This window comes from Zonotrichia albicollis, chromosome 1, assembly GCF_047830755.1.
Source record: "Zonotrichia albicollis isolate bZonAlb1 chromosome 1, bZonAlb1.hap1, whole genome shotgun sequence".
NCBI classification, from domain to species: domain Eukaryota; kingdom Metazoa; phylum Chordata; class Aves; order Passeriformes; family Passerellidae; genus Zonotrichia; species Zonotrichia albicollis.
The window spans coordinates 154,837,508-154,858,740 of record NC_133819.1 but is presented as its reverse complement, the minus strand read 5'-3'; the positions used below and the strand labels follow the sequence as shown (position 1 = coordinate 154,858,740).

General features: G+C 45.7%; 1 protein-coding gene across 1 annotated transcript; it reads right to left on the bottom strand.

Annotated features, from left to right (window-relative positions):
• Positions 1-432: 432 nt before the first annotated feature.
• On the bottom strand, positions 433-20,995 carry LOC113460775 (protein HGH1 homolog). The gene is made up of 10 exons (XM_074558525.1): positions 20,438-20,995; positions 18,498-18,595; positions 15,980-16,078; positions 10,928-11,019; positions 7,099-7,221; positions 2,005-2,133; positions 1,602-1,711; positions 1,036-1,406; positions 840-902; positions 433-626 (listed from the first exon to the last, which is right to left on the bottom strand). Exons 1-6 carry the CDS (start codon positions 20,944-20,946, stop codon positions 2,026-2,028), a joined length of 1,029 nt encoding a protein of 342 aa, XP_074414626.1. The 5' UTR covers positions 20,947-20,995; the 3' UTR covers positions 433-626; positions 840-902; positions 1,036-1,406; positions 1,602-1,711; positions 2,005-2,025.
• Between the last annotated feature and the right edge of the window lie 238 nt (positions 20,996-21,233).

Genomic DNA, 21,233 nt, shown 5'->3' with positions numbered 1-21,233 from the left:
GGTGACCGTTGGGGACATCACTGTCACTGTGGTGACCCTTGGGGACACTGCATTGTCCTGGTGGTGGCACCTTGGGGACATCCCAGTGTCACCGTGGTGGCCTTTGGAGACACCACTGTCACCTCGATGGCTCCTTGGGGACATTTTATTGTCACTGTGGTGGCCCTTGGGGACACCTCCCTGTCCTTGTGATGGTTCCTTGGGGACATCTCAGTGCCACCGTGGTGGCCCTTGGGGACACGGTGCCACCAACCCAGACCCTTGGGGACACCACTGTCACTGTGGTGGCCTTTGGGGACAGCGCATTGTCCTGGTGGCGGCTCCTTGGGGACACCTCAATGTCACCATGGTGGCTCCTCGGGGACACCACTGTCACCACAGTGACCCTTGGGGACACGTTGTGCTGGTGGCGGCTCCTTGGGGACACCTCAGTGTCACCATGGTGGCCCTTGAGGACAGCACCGTGTGCCCACAGTTTGTCCTGGTGTCATCTGGTGTCCCCTGGTGCCATCCCGGTGCCACCTGGTGCCATTCTCGTGTCACCTGTCTGTCCTGGTGTCACCTGGTGCCATTCTGGTGCCATCCCGGTGTCACCTGGCCACGTCCTGGTGCCATCCTGGTGTCACCTGTCCATCCTGGTGTCCCCTGGTGCCATTTTGGTGCCATTTGGTGTCACCTGTCCATCCTGGTGTCCCCTGGTGCCATTTTGGTGCCATTTGGTGTCACCTGGCCACGTCCTGGGCCACCCTGATGTCCCCTGGTGCCATCCCGGTGCCATTGTGGTGTCACCTGTCCATCCAGGTGTCACCTAGTGCCATCTTGGTGCCATTTGGTGTCACCTGGTGCCATCTTGGTGTCATTTCAGTGTCACCTGGCCATGTCCTGAGCCATCCTGGTGCCACCTGGTGCCACCCCAGTGTCCCCTGGTGTCCCCTGGTGCCATCCTGGTGTCACCTGTCCATCCCGGTGTCCCCTGGTGCCATCTTGGTGCCATTTGGTGTCACCTGGCCACGTCCTGGGCCATCCTGATGTCACCTGGTGCCATCCTGGAGCCATTGTGGTGTCACCTGCCCATCCCAGTGTCCCCTGATGCCATTCTGGTGCCATCCCAGTGTCCCCTGGTGCCATCTTGGTGTCATTTCGGTGTCACCTGGCCATGTCCTGGGCCACCCTGGTGTCACCTGGTGCCATCCCGGTGTCCCCTGGTGCCATCTTGGCTCCATTTTGGTGTCCCGTGGTTCCATTTGGTGTCACCTGGTGCCATCCCAGTGTCACCTGTCCATCCCAGTGTCCCCTGGTGTCACCTGGCCATGTCCTGGGCCATCCTGGTCTCACCTGGTTCCATTTGGTGTCACCTGGTGCCATCCCAGTGTCACCTGTCCATCCCAGTGCCATCCTGGTGTCACCTGGTTCCATTTGGTGTCACCTGGTGCCATCTCAGTACCATCCTGGTGCCATCCTGGTGTCACCTGTCCATCCCAGTGTCCCCTGGTGCCATTTTGGTGCCACCTGGCCATGTCCTGGGCCACCCTGGTGCCACCTGGTGCCATTTTGGTGTCACCTGTCCATCCTGGTGTCACCTGGTGCCATTTCGGTGTCACCTGGCCATGTCCTGGGCCACCCTGGTGTCACCTGCTGCCATCTCGGTGCCATTCTGGTGTCACCTGTCCATCCTGATGTCCTCTGGTGCCATTTTGGTGCCATTTTGGTGTCATTTCGGTGTCACCTGTCCATGTCCTGGGCCATCCTGATGTCATCTGGTGCCATCCTGGTGTTACCTGTCCATCCCAGTGCCATCCTGGAGCCATTTTGGTGCCACCTGGTGCCATCCTGGTGTCACCTGGTTCCATTTGGTGCCATTCTGGTGCCATTTGGTGTCACCTGGTGCCATTCTAGAGCCATTTTGGTGTCACCTGGTGCCATCCCAGTGTCCCCCGGTGCCATTTTGGTGCCATCCCAGTGTCCCCTGGTGCCATCTTGGTGTCCCCTGATGCCATCCCGGTGCCATTTGGTGCCATTTGGGTGTCACGGGGGTGTCCCCTGGGTGTCCCCCAGGTGTCCCCGCAGGTGCTCAGGAATCGTCACCTCCAGCAGGTTCTCCAGGCCGGGCTCGGGCTCGTCCCCGATCAGCACCTGGGGAAGCCCAGAAATGGAAAAATTCACCCCAAAAATAACCCAGAAAATGGGAAAATCACACCCCAAAAATACCCCAAAAAAACTGAGAAAATCTTGCCCCAAAAATGGGAAAATTGCCCCCAAAATACCCCAAAAACTGACAAAATCCCACCCCAAACATGGAGAAATCCTGCCCAAAAATACCCCAAAAAACTGAGAAAATCCCACCCCAAACATGGGGAAATTCCACCCCAAAAGTGGGAAAATTCCACCCCAAAATTCCCCAAAAATTGGGAAAATCCCACCCCAAACATGGGGAAATTCCACCCCAAAAGTGGGAAAATTCCACCCCAAAAATACCCCAAAAACTGAGAAAATCCCACCCCAAACATGGGAAAATCCCACCCCAAAAACGGGGAAATTACACCCAAAAATACCCCCAAAAACTGAGAGAATCCCACCCCAAACATGGGAAAATTCCACCCAAAAATACCCCAAAAACTGAGCAAATCTCACCCCAAACATGGGGAAATTCCACCCAAAAATACCCCAAAACTGACAAAATCCCACCCCAAAAACTGAGAAAATCCCACCCCAAAAACTGAGAAAATCCCACCCCAAACATGGGGAAATCCCACCCAAAAATACCCCAGGAACTGACAAAATGCCATCTCAAAAACTGAGAAAATGCCGTCCCAAAAATGGCAAAATTCCACCCAAAAATACCCCCAAAACTGGGAAAATGCCACCCCAAAAACTAGAAAAGTCCCACCCCAAAAATGGGAAAATTCACCCCAAAAATACCCCCAAAAACTGAGAAAATCCCACCCCAAAAACTGAGAAAATGCCACCCCAAACATGGGGAAATTCCACCCAAAAATGGAAAAATTCCACCCAAAAATACCCCAAAAACTGAGAAAATCCCACCCAAAAACTGGGAAAATGCCACCCCAAACATGGGGAAATTCCACCCAAAAACACCCCAAAAACTGGGAAAACGCCACCCCAAAAATAGGGAAATTCCACCCCAAAAATACCCCAGAAAATGGGAAAATACCACCCCAAAAAATGGGAAAATTCACCCCAAAAATACCCCAAAAACTGGGAAAATCACACCCCAAAATTCCCCAAATACTGGGAAAATCCCACCCCAAACATGGGGAAATTCCACCCAAAAATATCCCAGAAACTGGGAAAATGCCACCCCAAAAACAGGGAAATCCTGCCCAAAAATACCGCAGAAAATGGGAAAATGCCACCCCAAACATGGGGAAATTCACCCCAAAAATACCCCCAAACTGAGAAAATGCCACCCCAAACACTGGGAAAATGCCACCCCAAACATGGGAAAATTCCACCCAAAAATACCCCAGAAACTGAGAAAATGCCACCCCAAACATGGGAAAATCACACCCAAAAATACCCCAAAAACTGACAAAATCCCACCCCAAAAACTGAGAAAATCACGCCCCAAAAACTGGGAAAATTCCATCCCAAACATGGGAAATTTCCACCCAAAAATACCCACAAAAAAATGACAAAATCCCACCACAAACATGGGAAAATTCTACTCAAAAATACCCCAAAAACTGAGAAAATGCCACCCCAAACAAGGGAAAATTCCACCCAAAAACATCCCAAAAACTGAGAAAATCACACCCCAAAAATGGGAAAAGCACCCCAAAAATACCCCCAAAAACTGAGAAAATCCCACCCAAAACCCCAAAATCCCACCCAAAACCCCAAAACTCCAAAATCCCACTCAAAATTCAACCCAAAACTCCAAAATCCCACTCAAAATTCAGCCCAAAACTCCAAAATCCCACCAAAAAAACCCAAAAATTTCCCAAATCCCACCTAAACCTCCACCCCAAACCCCCGAAAATCCCACCCCAAAATCTCCCAAAAAACCCCAATAATTTCCCAAACGCCACCCAAAATCTTTCACCCAAACCCCACCCCAAAAATCCCACCCAAAACCCCCCAAAAAACCCCAAAAATGTTCCAAATCCCACCCAAAACCCCCCAAATAACTCCCAAATCCCACCCAAAACTCAACCCAAAATCTTCCAAAATCCCACCCCAAAATCTCCCAAAACCCCACCCAAAACCCCCAAAAAACCCCAAAAATCTTCCAATTCCTGCCCAAAATTCCACCCCAAACCCCCAAAATTCCCACCCAAAAAACCCTAAAAATTTCCCAAATTCCACCCAAAACCCCCAAAACCTGCCAAAAAACTCACCCAAAACTCCCAAACATTTCCCAAATCCCACCCAAAATCTTTCACCCAAAACCCCCCAAAATCCCACCCCAAAACCCCCCAAAAAACCCCAAAAATCTCCCAAAACTCCACTCGAAACCCCCCAAAATCCCACCCAATACCCCACAGAAAACCTCAAAAATCTCCCAAATCCCACCCAAAACTCCAAAATCCCACCAAAAACTCCCCTAAAAAACCCCAAACGCTCCAAAATCCCAACCAGAACCCCAAAATCCCCCCAAAACCCCAAACTCCCCAAATCCCACCCAAAACTCCAAAATCCCCCCAAAACCTCAACCCCCCAAATCCCACCCAAAACCCCAAAACCCCACCCAAAACCCCCCAAAAAAACCAAAAACCCCCCTAAAAATCCCACCCAAAGCACCCAAAAAATCCCACCCCAAGCCCCAAAATCCCACCTGGATTAGATTCTCACAGGCCCTGAGCGCCCCCAGGTCGCTCTCCCACGAGTGCAGCTCCCGCCCAAAATCCCACCAAAAATCCCCCCAAATCCCACCCAAAACCCCCCTAAAAACCCCAAAAATCTCCCAAATCCCACCCAAAACTCCACCCCAACCCCCCAAAATCCCACCCCAAACCCCAAAATCCCACACCAAAATCTCCCAAATCCCACCCCAAACTCCACCTCAAATTCCCCAAAATCCCACCCAGAACCCCAAAATCCCACCCCAAAATCTCCCAAAGCCCCCAAAAACCCCAAAAATTTCCCAAATCCCTCCTAGAATCCCCCCAAAAATCCCATCCAAACCCCCAAAAAACCCCAAAAATCTCCGAAATCCCACCCAAAACTCCATCTCAAACCCCCCAAATCCCACCAAAAACCCCCCTAAAAAACCCCAAACCCCCCCAAAAACCCCAAATTCCCCCCAAACCCACCTGTATGAGGTTCTCACATGCCCTGAGCACCTCTGGGTCCCTCTCCCACGAGTGCAGCTCCCACCCAAAATCCCACCAAAACCACCCCAAAAAAACCCCAAAACCCCCCAAAAAACCCCAAAAAATCTCCCAAATCCCGCCCAAAACTCCACCTCAAACCCTCCAAAATCCCACCCCAAAATCACCCAAAATCCCACCAAAAATCCTCAAAAAAACCCCCAAAATTTCCCAAAATCCCACCCAAAATCTTTCACCCAAACCCCACCCAAAAACCCCAATACCCCAAAATCCCACCCAAAATCCCACAGAAAACCTCAAAATTCTCCCAAATCCCACCCAAAACCCCCCCAAAAAAACCCCAAAAATCTCCAAAATCCCACCCAAAACTCCACCTCAAACCCTCCAAAATCCCACCCAGAACCCCAAATTCCCCAAACCCCAAAATCCCACCCAAACCCCCCCAAAAAACCCCAAAAATCTCCCTAAAAAACCCCAAAAACCCCAAATTTGCCCAAATTCGCCCCAAACCCACCGGGATTACGTTCTCACATGCCCTGAGCACCTCCGGGTGGCTCTCCCAGCCGTGCAGCTCCCACCCAAAATCCCACCCAAAACCCCCCAAAATCCCACCAAAAACCCCAAAAATCTCCCAAAACCCCCCTAAAAAACCCCCAAAACCCCCCTAAAAAACCCCAAAAATCTCCCTAAAAAACCCCCAAAACCCCCCTAAAAAACCCCAAAAATCTCCCTAAAAAACCCCAAAAACCCCTCTAAAAAAAACCCAAAAATCCCCCTAAAAAACCCCAAAAATCCCCCTAAAAAACCCCCCTAAAGAACCCCAAAAACCCCAAAATGTCCCAAAAACCCCAAATTCCCCCAATCTCACCTGGATGAGGCTCTCACAGGCCCGCAGTGCCCCCGGGTCGCTCTCCCACGAGTGCAGCTCCCACCCAAAATCCCACCCAAAACCCCCCAAAAAAACCAAAAAATCTCCCAAATCCAACCCAAAACCCCCAACCCCCCCGAAAAATCCCACCCCAAACCCCAAAATCCCACACCAAAATCTCCCAAATCCCACCCAAAACTCCACCTCAAATTCCCCAAAATCCAACAACAAAATTTCCCAAAATCCCACCAAAAATCCTCAAAAAAACCCAAAAATTTCCCAAATCCCACCCAAAATCTTTCTCCCAAATCCCACTGAAAAATCCCACCCAATACCCCAAAAAATCCCACCCAAAACCCCCCAAAAAACCCCAAAAATCTCCCAAATCCCACCCAAAACTCCAAAATCCCACCCAAAACCCCCCTAAAAAACCCCAAAAGCCCCAAAACTGTAAAATTCCAACCCAAAATTAAACCCTAAATCCCCCAAAAATCCCACCCAAAACCCCCAAAAACCCCAAACATCTCCCAAATCCCGCCCAAAACTCCACCCCAACCCCCCCAAAATCCCACCCCAAACCCCAAAACCCCAAAACCCCAAAGCCCAAAATCCCAAAACTCCACCCCAGACCCCCCAAAACTCCCAACCAGAATCCCCCAAAAAACCCCAAAAACCCCACAAAAATCCCATCCAAAGCCCCCAAAAATTTCCCAAATCCCACACCCTGAATCCCAAAACCCCCAAAAACCCCAAAAACCCCAAATCCCCCCCAAATCTCACCTGTATGAGATTCTCACATGCCCTGAGCGCCTCTGGGTCGCTCTCCCAGCTGTGCAGCTCCCACCCAAAACCCCACCAAAAACACCCCAAAAAACCCAAAAAACCCCCAAAAAATCCCACCAAAAACCCCAAAAACCCCAAATCCCCCCCAAATCTCACCTGTATTACATTCTCACATGCCCTGAGCGCCCCTGGGTCGCTCTCCCACGAGTGCAGCTCCCTCAGCACCAGGTACGAACCCATCGAGCGCAGGTGGAGCCGCCCGGGCCTGGTGGCCGCCAGCTGGGACAGTTTGGGGGGAAAATCGGGGATTTGGGGACTTTGGGGGGATGGAAACCCCAAAACCAAAACTCAGCAGAGAAACCCCAAAAAAATGCAGAAAAATCCCCCAAAAAATCCCCCCAAAATTCCCAAAATTCCAGGTGGGATGGAGAAATTTGTGGGGGAACCGGGAAGTTCTTGGTGGAACCCCAAAATTCATCAAGGAACCCCAAAACCCTTCATAAAACACCCAAAACTCCTCATGGAACCCCAAAATTCCTCAAGGAACCCCAAAATTCTTTGAGAAACTCTAAAACTTCTCCAAGAAACCCAAAACTCCTGAAAGAACCCAAAAATTCCTGAAGGAACCCCAAAATTCCTCAAGGAACCCCAAAATCCCTCAAGGAACCCCAAAACTCCTCCAAGCACCCCAAAACCCCAGGTGGGTCCCCACTGCCCTCAGTGGAGCCGCCCGGGCCTGGTGGCCCCAGCTGGGACAGTTTGGGGGGAAAATCGGGGATTTGGGGACTTTGGGGGGATGGAAACCCCAAAACCAAAACTCAGCAAAGAAACCCCAAAAAATGCAGAAAAATCCCCCAAAAAATCCCCCCAAAATTCCCAAAATTCCAGGTGGGACGGAGAAATTTGTGGGGGAACCAGGAAGTTTTAGGTGGAACCCCAAAATTCATCAAGGAACCCCAAAACCCTTCATAAAACACCCAAAACTCCTCATGGAACCCCAAAATTCCTTAAGGAACCCCAAAATTCCTCAAGGAACCCCAAAACTCTGCAAGGAACCCCAAAATTCCTTGAGGAACCCCCAAAAAATTCCCCAAAAAACCCCCAAAAATCCAGGTGGGACGGAGAAATTTGTGGGGGAACCGGGAAGTTCTTGGTGGAACATCAGGAAGTTCTCACAGAGGATCAGAAATTCTCAAGGAACCCCAAAAATTCCTCAAAGAACCCCAAAATTCTTCATGGAACCCCAAAATTCCTCAAGGAAACCCCAAATCCCCAAGGAACCCCAAAACTCTTCATAAAACAACAAAAATTTCTCAAGGAACCCCAAAAATTTCTCAAGGAACCCCAAAATTGCTCAAGGAACCCCAAAATTGCTCAAGGAACCCCAAAAATCCCTCAGAGCACCCCAAAACCCCAGGTGGGTCCCCACTGCCCTCAGGTGGAGCCGCCCGGGCCTGGTGGCCCCAGCTGGGACAGTTTGGGGGGAAAATCGGGGATTTGGGGACTTTGGGGGGATGGAAACCAAAACTCAGCAAGGAAACCCCAAAAATTTAAAAAAAAACAACAAAAAACTCCAGGTTGGACGGGGAAATTTGTGGGGGAACCAGGAAGTTCTTGGTGGAACCCCAAAATTCATCAAGGAACCCCAAAACTCTTCATAAAACACCAAAAATTCCTCAGGGAAATCCCAAAATTCATCAAGGAACCCCAAAATTCCTCAAGGAACCCCAAAATTTCAAGGAACCCTCAAAAATTCTTCAAAGAAACCCCAAAATCCCTCAAGGAACCCCAAAATTCCTCCAAGAATCCTGAAATTACCCAAGAAACCCCCAAAAATTCCTTGAAGAAGCCCCAAAATACCTCAAGGAACCCTGAAATTCCTTGAGGAACCCCCAAAAAGTCCTCAGGAACTTCCAAAATCCCTCAAGGAACCCCAAAATTCCTCAAGGAACCCAAAACTCTTCATCAAACACCCAAAACTCCTCATGGAACCCCAAAATTCCTCAGGGAACCCAAAATACATCAAGGAACCCCAAAACTCCTGAAAAAACCCAAAAATTCCTGAAGGAACCCCAAAATACCTCAAGGAACCCCAAAATTTCTTGAGGAAACCTCAAAAAATCCACAGGAACTTCCAAAATTCATGAAAGAACCCCAAAAATTCCTCCAAAAACCCCAAAATTTCCCAAAGAACTCCAAAATTCCTCAAGGAACCCCAAAACTCCTCAAAGAACGCAAAACTCTTCATCAAACACCCAAAACTCCTCAAGGAACCCCAAAATTTCTCCAAGAAACCCCAAAATACATCAAGGAACCCCAAAACTCCTGAAAGAACCCCAAAATTCCTCAAGGAACCCCAAAAAATTCCTTAAAGAATCCCCAAAATTCCTCAAGGAACCCCAAAAATTCCTCAAGGAACCCCAAAATTCCTCCAAGAATCCTGAAATTCCTCAAGGAACCCTGAAAATTCCGCCTGGAACCCCAAAATTTCTCAAGGAACCTTCAAAAGTTCCTGAAAGAAACCCAAAAATTTCTCATGGAACCCTCAAAAGTTCCCTTAGAGAAACCCAAAAATTCCTTAAAGAAACCCCAAAAATTTCTCAAGGAAAACCCAAAATTCCTCCAAGAATCCTGAAATTACTCAAGGACCCCTCAAAAATTCCTCAAGAAACCCCAAAATTCCTCAAGGAACCCCCAAAATCTCCTCAAGAAACCCCAAAATTCCTCAAAGAACCCCAAAATTCCTTAAAGAAATCCCAAAATTCCTCAAGGAACCCTCAAAAATTCCTTAAAGAAACCCTAAAATTCTTCCTGGAACCCCAAAATTCCTCCGAGAAACCCCAAAAATTCCTCATAGAAACCCCAAAATTCCTCAAGGAACCCCAAAATTCCTCCAAGAATCCTGAAATTCCTCAAGGAACCCCAAAATTCCTCCAAGAATCCTGAAATTCCTCAAGGAACCCCAAAATTCCTCAAGGAACCCAAAATACCTCAAGTAACCCCAAAATTCCTTGAGGAACCCTCAAAAAATCCTCAGGAGCTTCTAAAATTCCTCAAGGAACCCCAAAATTCCTCAAGGAACCCCAAAATTCCTCAAGGAACCCCAAAATTCCTCAAGGAACCCCAAAATACCTCAAGAAACACCCAAAAATTCCTCAAGGAAACCCCAAAATTTCTCCAAGAATCCTGAAATTACCCAAGGAACCCCCAAAAATTCCTTAAAGAAACCCCAAAATTCCTCAAGGAACCCCAAAACTCTTCATCAAACACCCAAAAATTCCTCATGGAACCCCAAAATTCCTCCTGGAACCCCAAAATTCCCTAAGGAACCCCAAAATTTCTCAAGAACCCCCAAAATTCCTCCAAGAATCCTGAAATTCCTCAAAGAACCCCAAAACTCCTCATGGAACCCCAAAATTCCTCATGGAACCCTAAAATTCTTTGAGAAACTCCAAAATTTCTCCAAGAACTCCAAAACTCCTGAAAGGACCCCAAAATTCCTGAAGGAACCCCAAAATCCCTCAAGGAACTCCAAAATTCCTCAAGGAACCCAAAAATTCCTTAAAGAAACCCCAAAATTCCTCAAGGAACCCCAAAACTCCTCATCAAACACCCAAAAATTCCTCAAGGAACCCCAAAAATTTCAAAAACAGCCCCAAAATTCCTCCAAGAATCCTGAATTTACTCAAGGAAACCCCAAAAATTCCTTAAAGAAACCCCAAAACTCCTCAAAAAAACCCCAAAATTCCTCAAGGAACCCCAAAATTCCTCCTGGAACCCCAAAATTTCTCAAGGAACCCTCAAAAATTCCTTAAAGAAACCCCAAAATTTCTCAAAGAATCATCAAAATTCCTCAAGAAACCCCAAAATTCCTTAAAGAAACCCCAAAAATTCCTTAAAGAAATCCCAAAATCTCCTCAAGAACCCCAAAATTCCTCAAGGAACCCCAAATTTCCTCCTGGACCCCCAAAATTCCCATTCCCACCAGCAGCAGGGTTTCCAGGAGCATTTTTCGAATCTCGGGCTCCTCCTCCCTGCGGTGCTCCGGGGGCAGGAACTGCAGATCCAGGGGCAGCTCTGGAACGGGAAAAATAAATCTGGGATGGACCCAAACGTTCCCAAAATATTCCCAAAATATTCCCAAAAACCCCCTAAAAAATCCCCTAAAAAATTCCCAACAAAATCCCCCCAAAAATTCCCAACAAAATCCCCAAACTGCAGATCCACGGGCAGCTCTGAAACAGGAAAAATACATTTGGGATGGACCCAAAAATTCCCAAAATTACCCAAAATATTCCCCAAAAATTGCCACAAAAATCCCCAAAAAAATCCCCCAAAATCCTCCAAAAATTCCTGAAAATATTTCCCAAAAATTTCCCAAAATTAAAAAAAAATCCCCAAAAATTCCCCCCCAAAAATCTCCAAAAAATTCCCCCAAAATATTCCCAAAAATTTCCAAAAAATTCCCCCAAAAATCCCCAAAATTCTCCCAAAAAATCCCCCAAAATTCCCTAAAAAATAAAAAAAAAATCCCCTAAAAAATCCAAAAAAAAATTCCCAACACAATCCCCAAACTGCAGATCCACGGGCAGCTCTGCAATGGGAAAAATACATTTGGGATGGACCCAAAAATTCCCAAATATTCCCAAAAAATTCCTAAAAAAACCCCAAAAAATCCCCAAAAAAATCCCCAAAAAATCCCAACAAAATCCCCCCAAAAATTCCCAACAAATTCCCCAAAAACAAAACAAAAAAAACCTCCCAAAATCCCCAAAAAATTCCCAACAAAATCCCAAAAAAATTCCCAACACAATCCCCAAACTGCAGATCCACGGGCAGCTCTGCAATGGGAAAAATACATTTGGGATGGGCCCAAAAATTCCCAAAATATTCCCCAAAATATTCCCAAAAAATCCCCCAAAATTCCCTAAAAAATCCAAAAAAAATTCCCTAAAAAATCCCAAAAAAATTCCCAACAAAATCCCCAAACTGCAGATCCAGGGGCAGCTCTGAAATGGGAACAAATAGATTGGGGATGGTCCTAAAAATTCCAAAATATTCCCCAAAATATTCCCAGAAATTCCCCAAAAAAATCCCCCCAAAAATCCCCCAAAAATTCCCAACAAAATCCCCCCTAAAATTCCCAACAAAATCCCCAAACTGCAGATCCATGGGCAGCTCTGAAATGGGAAAAATACATTTGGGATGGACCCAAAAATTCCCAAAATTCCCCAAAATATTCCCAAAAATTCCCAAAAAAATCCTCAAAAAAATCACCAAAAAATCACCAAAAAATTCCCAACACAATCCCCAAACTGCAGATCCAGGGGCAGCTCTGAAATGGGAAAAATAAACTGGGGATGGTCTCAAAAATCCCAAAATATTCCCCAAAATATTCCCAAAAATTCCAAAAAATTCCTAAAAAAATCCCCAAAAAATCCCCTAAAAAATTCCCTAAAAAATTCCCAACCCAATCCCCAAACTGCAGATCCACGGGCAGCTCTGAAACGGGAACAAACAGATTGGGGATGGTCCCAAAAATTCCAAAATATTCCCCAAAATATTCCCAAAAATTCCCAAAAAAATCCGCAAAAAAATCACCAAAAAATCACCAAAAAATCCCCAAAAAATTCCCCACAAATTCCCCCAAAAAATAAAAAAAATCCTCAAAAATCCCCCCAAAAATTCCCAACAAAATCTCAAAAATCCCCCTAAAAATCCCCCAAGTGCCCCCCAAAAGTTCCCAAAAAGTCTCCCAAAAATTTCCCAGAAAATTTCCCAGAACATCTAAAAAATCCCCAGAAATTCCCAAAACACTCACCAAAAAATCCCAAAAAAATCCCCAAAAATTCCCAAAAAATTCCCAAAAATTCCCCAAAAAATCCCCAAAAAAATCACCAAAAATTCCCAACAAAATCCCAAAAAATTCCCAACACAATCCCCAAACTGCAGATCCACGGGCAGCTCTGCAATGGGAACAAATAGATTGGGGATGGTCCCAAAAACTACCAAAATATTCCCAAAAATTCCCACAAAAATCCCCAAAAAATTCTCAACAAATTCCCCAAAAAAATCCCCCAAAAATTCCCAACAAAATCCCCAAAGTGCAGATCCACGGGCAGCTCTGAAACAGGAAAAATACATTTGGGATGGTCCCAAAAATTCCCAAAATATTCCCCAAAATATTCCCAAAAAAATCACCAAAAAATCACCAAAAAAATCCCCTAAAAAATCCCCAAAAAATTCCCAACAAAATCCCCAAAGTGCAGATCCATGGGCAGCTCTGGAAAGGGAAAAATACATTGGGGATGGACCCAAAAATTCCAAAATATTCTCCAAAATATCCCCAAAAATTCCCAAAAGCATTCCCAAAAAATTCCAAAAAAAATCCCCAAAATATTCCCAAAAATTCCCAACAAAATCCCCCCAAAATCCCCAAAAAAATCCAAAAAAATCCCCAAAAATAATTCTAAAAATTTCCCAAAAAACTCCCCAAAATCTCAAATAAAATCCCTAAAAATTCCGTAACATTTCCCCCAAATTTTCCAATATTCAAAAAAAAAATCCCCAAAAATTCCCCCAAAAAATTCCCCAAAAATTCCTGAAAAAAATTTCCCAAAAAATTCCTGAAAAAATTTCCCAAAAATTTCCAAAAAATTCCCCAAAAAATCCCATAAAATTCCCCAAAAACAAACCAAAAAAAATCCCCCAAAATCCCCAAAAAATTCCCAACAAAATCCCCAAACTGCAGATCCACGGGCAGCTCTGAAGCAGGAAAAATACATTTGGGATGGACCCAAAAGTTCCCCAAAATATTCCCAAAAATATTCCCAAAAAATTGCTAAAAAATCCTCACAAAATCCCCCAAAAATCCCCAAAAAATCTCCAAAAAGTTCCAAAAAATAATAAAAAAAATTCAAAAAAACTCCCCAAAATCTCAAATAAAATCCCCAAAAATTCCATAACATTTCCGCCAAAATTTCCAAAATTCAAAAAAAATCCCAAAAATTCCCCTAAAAACCCCCAAAAATCCCCCCAAAAAATTCCCAATAAAACCCCCAAACTGCAGATCCAGGGGCAGCTCTGCAACGGGAACAAATGCATTTGGGATGGTCCCAAAAATTCCCAAAATTCCCAAAATATTCCCAACAAAATCACCAAAAAATCACCTAAAAAATCCCCAAAAAATCCCAACAAAATCCCCCCAAAAATCCCCAAAAAAATCCCCAAAAATCCCCCCCAAAAATTACTAAAAAATCACCAAAAACTTACCAAAAATTCTCAAAAAAAAAAAAAAAAATCCCCAAAAAAATCCCCCAAAAAAACCCCAAAAATCCCCCAAAATCCCCAAAAAATTGCCAAAAAATCACCAAAAACTTACCAAAAATTCTCCAAAAAAATAAAAAAAAATTCCCCAAAAATCCCCCAAAAAATCCCCCCAAAACCCCCAAAAAATCACCAATAATTTACCAAAAAAATTCTCAAAAAAAAAAAAAAATCCCAAAAAAATCCCAAAAATCCCCCAAAAAATCCCAAAAATCCCCCCAAAAAAATCCCCAAAAAACCCCAAAAATCCCCCCAAAAATTACTAAAAAATCACCAAAAACTTACCAAAAAATTCTCAAAAAAAAAAATTCCCCAAAAATCCCAAAAAATCAAAAAAATCCTCTAAAAAGTTACCAAAAATCCCCAAAAACTTGCCAAAAGTTCTCCCAAAAAAATCCAAAAAAATTCCCCAAAAAATCCCAAAAATCCCCCAAAAAATCCCCCAAAAAAACCCCAAAAATCCCCCAAAATCCCAAAAACTACTAAAAAATCACCAAAAACTTGCCAAAAATCCTCCAAAAAAAATCCAAAAAAATTCCCCTAAAAAATCCCCCCAAAATCCCCAAAAATCCCCCTAAAACCCCCCAAAAATTACCAAAAAATCACCAAAAACTTACCAAAAAATTCTCAAAAAAAAAAAAAAACCCAAAATCCAAAAAAAATCCAAAAAATCCCCTAAAGTTACCAAAAATCCCCAAAAACTTGCCAAAAATTCTCCCAAAAAAATCCAAAAAAATTCCCCAAAAAATCCCAAAAATCCCCCAAAAAATCCCCAAAAAAACCCCCAAAAATCCCCCCAAAAATTACTAAAAAATCACCAAAAACTTACCAAAAAATTCTCAAAAAAAAAAAAAATTCCCCAAAAATCCCAAAAAAATTCAAAAAATCCCCCTAAAAAGTTACCAAAAATCCCCAAAAACTTGCTGAAAATTCTCCCAAAAAAATCCAAAAAAATTCCCCAAAAAATCCCAAAAATCCCCCAAAACATCCCCAAAAAAAAACCCAAAAATCCCCCCAAAAATTACTAAAAAATCACCAAAAACTTACCAAAAAAATTCTCAAAAAAAAAATTTCCCAAAAATCCCAAAAAAATCCAAAAAATCCCCCAAAATCCCCAAAAAATTGCCAACAAATCACCAAAAACTTACCAAAAATTCTCCAAAAAAAATCCAAAAAAATTCCCCAAAAATCCCCCAAAAACGCCCAAGAAATCACCAATAATTTACCAAAAAAATTCTCAAAAAAAAAAAAATCCCCAAAAAATCCCAAAAATCCCCTAAAAAATCCCTCTAAAAAATTACCAAAAAAATCACCAAAAACTTACCAAAAAACTCTCAAAAAAAATTCCCAAAAAATCCCCAAAAAATCCCAAAAATCCCCTAAAAACCCCCCAAAATCCCCAAGAAATTACCAAGAACTTGCCAAAAATTCTCCCAAAAAAATCCAAAAAAATTCCCCAAAAATTCCCCAAAAATCCCAAAAAATCCCAAAAAATCCCCCCAAAAATTACCAAAAAATCACAAAAAAATTCCCCAAAAAATCCCGTAAAAAATCCCCCACAAAATCCCCAAAAAGTTACCAAAAAATTCCCCAAAAATCCCCAAAAAATCGCAAAAAAATTCCCCAAAAATCCCAAAAAATCCCCCCAAAATTCCCAAATATTTTCCCAAAATAATTCCCAAAAAATTCCCAAATCCCCATCCCTGCTCACGCTCCATCTCGTGCTCGGGCAGCTCCTCGGGGCCGGCCAGGGGCAGCAGCAGCAGCGGCAGCGCCTCCACCTGCGGGCTCAGCAGCCGCTCGTGGTTCTCTGCAATTCCAACATTCCCAAAATTCCTCAGCCCAAAATTCCCCACCCCAGTGATCAACCTGGAAAAATTCCCAGTTGGATTTTTTGCCAAATTTTGGGGGTTTTCTGCAATTTTTGTGGTTTTTTTTCTTTCTTTTCTTGTTTTATCCTGGCTGTGCATTCCCAATCCCAATCCCAATCCCAGCCCGAATCCCAATCCCAGTCCGAATCCCAATCCCAATCCCAGTCTGAATCCCAATCCCAGTCCCAATCCCAATCCCAATCCCAGCCCCAATCCCAATCCCAGTCCCAATCCCAATCCCAATCCCAATCCCAATCCCAGTCCCAATCCCAATCCCAGTCCATATCCCAATCCCAGTCCCAGTCCCAATCCCAATCCCAGCCCCAATCCCAATCCCAGCCCCAATCCCAATCCCAGCCCCAGTCCCAATCCCAATCCCAGTCCCAATCCCAATCCCAGCCCCAATCCCAATCCCAGTCCCAGTCCCAATCCCAATCCCAGTCCCAATCCCAATCCCAGCCCCAATCCCAATCCCATTTCCTGATCCCATTCCCGTTCCAATTCCAATCTGATCCTGTTCCCAGTCTCAATCCCAATCCCATTCTCGTTCCCAATCCCATTCCCATCTCAATCCCAACCCTGTTCTCATCCCCATCTCATTTCCAAATCCCATTCTCGATCCCATTCCCAATCCCATTTCCTGATCCCATTCCCATTCCCATTCCAATCCCATTCCAATCCCATCATCACCCTATGTCCTGATCCCATTCCCATCCTAATCCCAATCCCACATCCTGATCCCATTCTCAACCTCATCCCATTCTCATCCCAATCCCATCCCAGTCCCATTTCCAATCCCAAAATTCCCCCAAATTCCCATTTTTACCATGCTGGAAGCAGCAGTTCCTGAGCGCTCCATTCCCATTTATCCCATTTATCCCATTAATCCCATATATCCCAAATCCCCCATTTATCCCACACATCCCAAAATTTCCCAAAATTCCCCAAAATTCCCATTTTTACCGTGCTGGAAGCAGCAGTTCCTGAGTGCTCCATTCCCATCTATCCCATTCATCCCGTAAATCCCAAATCCCCCATTTATCCCACACATCCCAAAATTCCCCAAAATTCCCCAAAATTCCCATTTTTACCGTGCTGGAAGCAGCAGTTCCTGAGTGCTCCATTCCCATTTATCCCATAAATCCCATAAATCCCATTTATCCCATTTATCCCATAAATCCCAAATCCCCCACACATCCCAAATTCCCCAAATTCCCATTTTTACCGTGCTGGAAGCAGCAGTTCCTGAGTGCTCCATTCCCATTTATCCCATAAATCCCATAAATTCCATTTATCCCATAAATCCCATTTATCTCACACATCCCGAATTCCCAAAATTCCCCAAAATTCCCATTTTTACCGTGCTGGAAGCAGCAGTTCCTGAGTGCTCCATTCCCATTTATCCCATAAATCCCATTTATCCCATAAATCCCATAAATCCCAAATCCCCCATTTATCCCACACATCCCAAAATTCCCAAAATTCCCCAAATTCCCAGTTTTACCGTGCTGGAAGCAGCAGTTCCTCAGAGCCCCATTCCCATCTATCCCATTTATCCCATAAATCCCATAAATCCCAAATCCCCCATTTATCCCACACATCCCAAATTCCCAAAATTCCCCAAATTTCCCATTTTTACCATGCTGGAAGCAGCAGTTCCTGAGTGCTCCATTCCCATTTATCCCATAAATCCCATTTATCCAATTATTCCCATTTATCCCAAATCCCCCATTTATCCCACACATCCAAAATTCCCAAAATTCCCCAAAATTCCCATTTTTACCGTGCTGGAAGCAGCAGTTCCTCAGTGCTCCATTCCCATCTATCCCATCTATCCCATTTATCCCATTAATCCCATATATCCCATTTATCCCACACATCCCAAATTCCCAAAATCCCCCAAAATTCCCATTTTTACCGTGCTGGAAGCAGCAGTTCCTCAGTGCTCCATTGCCATTTATCCCATATATCCCATTTATCCCATCTATCCCATAAATCCAAAATCCCCCATTTATCCCACACATCCCAAATTCCCAAAATTCCCAAAATTCCCATTTTTACCGTGCTGGAAGCAGCAGTTCCACAGTGCTCCATTTCCATCTATCCCATTTATCCCATAAATCCCATTTATCCCATCTATCCCATAAATCCCATAAATCCCATATATCCCATTTATCCCACACATCCCAAATTACCAAAATTCCCCAAAATTCCCATTTTTACCGTGCTGGAAGCAGCAGTTCCTGAGGGCTCCATTCCCATTTATCCCATATATCCCATAAATCCCATAAATCCCAAACCCCCCATAAATCCCACACATCCCAAATTCCCAAAATTCCCCAAAATTTCCATTTTTACCGTGCTGGAAGCAGCAGTTCCTGAGCGCCCCCACAATTCCCCTCCTCAGCTCCGTGTCCGGGCAGCGCAGCAGCGACAGCAGCCGCCCCAGCACCCGCCTGCAAAAAACACCCCAAAATCACAATATCAGTTCTCAAAAATAATTACAATTTTTAAACACAAATTAAAAAAAAAATCTCAAAAATAACCACAAAAATCACCCCAAAAAATCACACAAAAATCACCCAAAACCCACCAAAAAACCCACCCCAGAATCACAATTTCAGCCTCTGTTTCCAAAAATAAACATCATTACAAAAAGAAGTGTCAAAAAATCCCACCAAAATCATAAAATGTTGACAAAAATTCTGATTTTTTTACTTTCTCTCAACCCTTAGGCTACAGCAGTGCCCGGCGGCCCTCGGGGGCCGGGCTGAGGCCGAAATTTCAAATAAAAATTCCCATTTTTTATTTTCCCTCATCCCTTGGGTTCCAGCAGCTCCCGGCGGCCCCCGGGAGCCCAAATTTAAAATAAAAATTCCCATTTTTTATTCCAAATTTTCCCTTGCCCCTCAGGCTCCAGCAGCGCCCCGAGCTCTGCCGGGGGCCGAAATTCAAAATAAAAATAAAAATAAAAATTCCCATTTTAATCCCAGCTCACCCTGAGGGCTCCAGCAACGCCCTGAGCTCTGCCGGGGGCCGAAATTCAAAATAAAAATAAAAATAAAAATTCCCATTTTAATTCCAGCTCACCCTGAGGGCTCCAGCAGCGCCCGGCGGCCCTCAGGAGCCTGGTTCAAATAAATTCAAAAAAAGGGCAAAATTTCAAATAAAAAATCCCATTTTTATTCCAAATTTTCCCTCAACCCTCAGGCTCCAGCAGCACCCGAAGCTCCGCCGGGGGCCGAAATTTCAAATAAAAATAAAAATAAAAATAAAAATGCCCTTTTTTATTCCCGGTCACCCTAAGGGCTCCAGCAGCGCCCGGTGGCCCTCGGGGGCCGAAATTTCAAATAAAAATTTCAATTTTTGATTCCGAATCTTCCCTCATCCCTCAGGCTCCAGCACCACCCCGAGCTCCGCCAAGGGCCGAAATTTAAAATAAAAATTCCCATTTTTTATTGTCACTCATCCTGAGGGTTCCAGCAGTGCCTGGCAGCCCTCAGGGGCCAAAATTTAAAATAAAAATTTCAATTTTTGATTCCGAATCTTCCCTCACCCCTCAGGCTCCAGCAGCGCCCGGCGGCCCTCGGGGGCCTGGCTGAGGTGTCAGAGCAGCTGTGGCCGGGGCCAAAATTTAAAATAAAAATTCCCATTTTTTATTCCCTATTTTCCCTCACACCGGAGGCTCCGGCAGCGCCCCGAGCTCCGCTGGGGGCCAAAATTTAAAATAAAAATAAAATTTCCCATTTTTTATTCCTCCTCATCCTGAGGGCGCCAGCAGCGCCCAGGGGCCCGGTCTGAGCTTGCAGAGCAGCGCCCCGAGCTCCGCCGGGGGTCGAAATTTTAAATAAAAATAAAATTTAAAATCTCTGTTTTAATTCCCGCTCACCCTGAGGGCTCCAGCCGCGGCTGGCGGCCCTCAGGGGCCGAATTTTAAAATAAAATTTCCTATTTTTAATTCCCCCTCACCCTGAGGGCTCCAGCAGCGCCCGGCAGCCCTCGGGGGCCTGGCTGAGGCTGCAGAGCAGCACCGCCGGCGGCCGAAATTAAAAATAAAAATAAAAATAAAAATAAAAATAAAAATAAAAATAAAAATAAAAATAAAAATAAAAATAAAAATAAAAATAAAAATTCCCGATTTTTAATTTCACTCACCCTGAGGGCTCCAGCAGCAGCCGGCGGCCCTCGGGAGCCTGGCTGAGGTTGCAGAGCAGCGCCCAGAGCTCCGCCGGGAACCGAAATTTCAAATAAAAATAAAAAACATTAACAAAAATATTCCAATTTTTATTATCACTCACCCTGAGGGCTCCAGCAGCGCTCGGCGGCCCTCGGGGGCCTGGCTGAGGTTGCAGAGCAGCGCCCCGAGCTCCGCCGGCGGCCGCTCCACGCTCAGCGCCCGCAGCAGCGGCTCCTCCGCTCCGGGGCCCAGCGCCCGCAGCACCCGCGGCGCCGCCGTCGCCTCCCGGCTCAGGTTGGCCAGCACCCCGCACGCCGCTCCGGAGCTGGGCAGGAGCGGGAGGAGCGAAGGGACAGCCGCGAGAAGCGGCTCCAGGGCGGCGGGCTCGGAGGAGGCGTTCACCAGCGCGGCCAAGGCGGGCCGCGCTCCACGCGAGGCCGAGGCTGCCATGGCGGATAAGGCCGATAAGGCCGCGGGGTGTTCGGCGAGCAGCGCCCGGCCTGAGGCGCTGCCAGACAGGGCTAGAGCGGCCTCAGCTGCTTCGGGAGCGGCGGGAGAGGACGGGGAGAGCAGCGCCGTGAGCTCCGATAGAGCCACGGACGGGGAGGGCTCCGTGATGGGCGCCGCCATGGCTGCCTTCGTCTCCGCCCTTTGGTGGTGTTGCGTAGCAACGGGGAGATTGATGGGGGTGAGAGCCAATCAGCACTGCTGAAATAGGGATGAGTGGGGAATAAGCCAATAGGATGAGGGCATGAAGGCGGAAAGGGTGGGGCTAAGGAAGAAAGGAAGTTGTACGGAAAAACATTGTGCGGCCCCAAAGACCGGTCCAAATTCGCCCACGGCTTACTTAAACGACGAAAAGACAGACGGGGCCGCAGCCACCTCAGTTATGGCCGCCCGGGGTGACTCGCTCGCCA

Bases quoted from the DNA above. Each gene is read 5' to 3' on its own strand.
- LOC113460775 (XM_074558525.1), bottom strand. From the start codon at position 20,946: ATGGCGGCGCCCATCACGGAGCCCTCCCCGTCCGTGGCTCTATCGGAG. The intron at 16,079-18,497 runs GTAAAAATGGAA...TTGGAATTGCAG, and splicing joins GAACTGCTGCTTCCAGCACG to AGAACCACGAGCGGCTGCTG. The intron at 2,134-7,098 runs GTGAGATTTGGG...GGGCTTCCCCAG, and splicing joins CATGTGAGAATGTAATACAG to GTGCTGATCGGGGACGAGCC.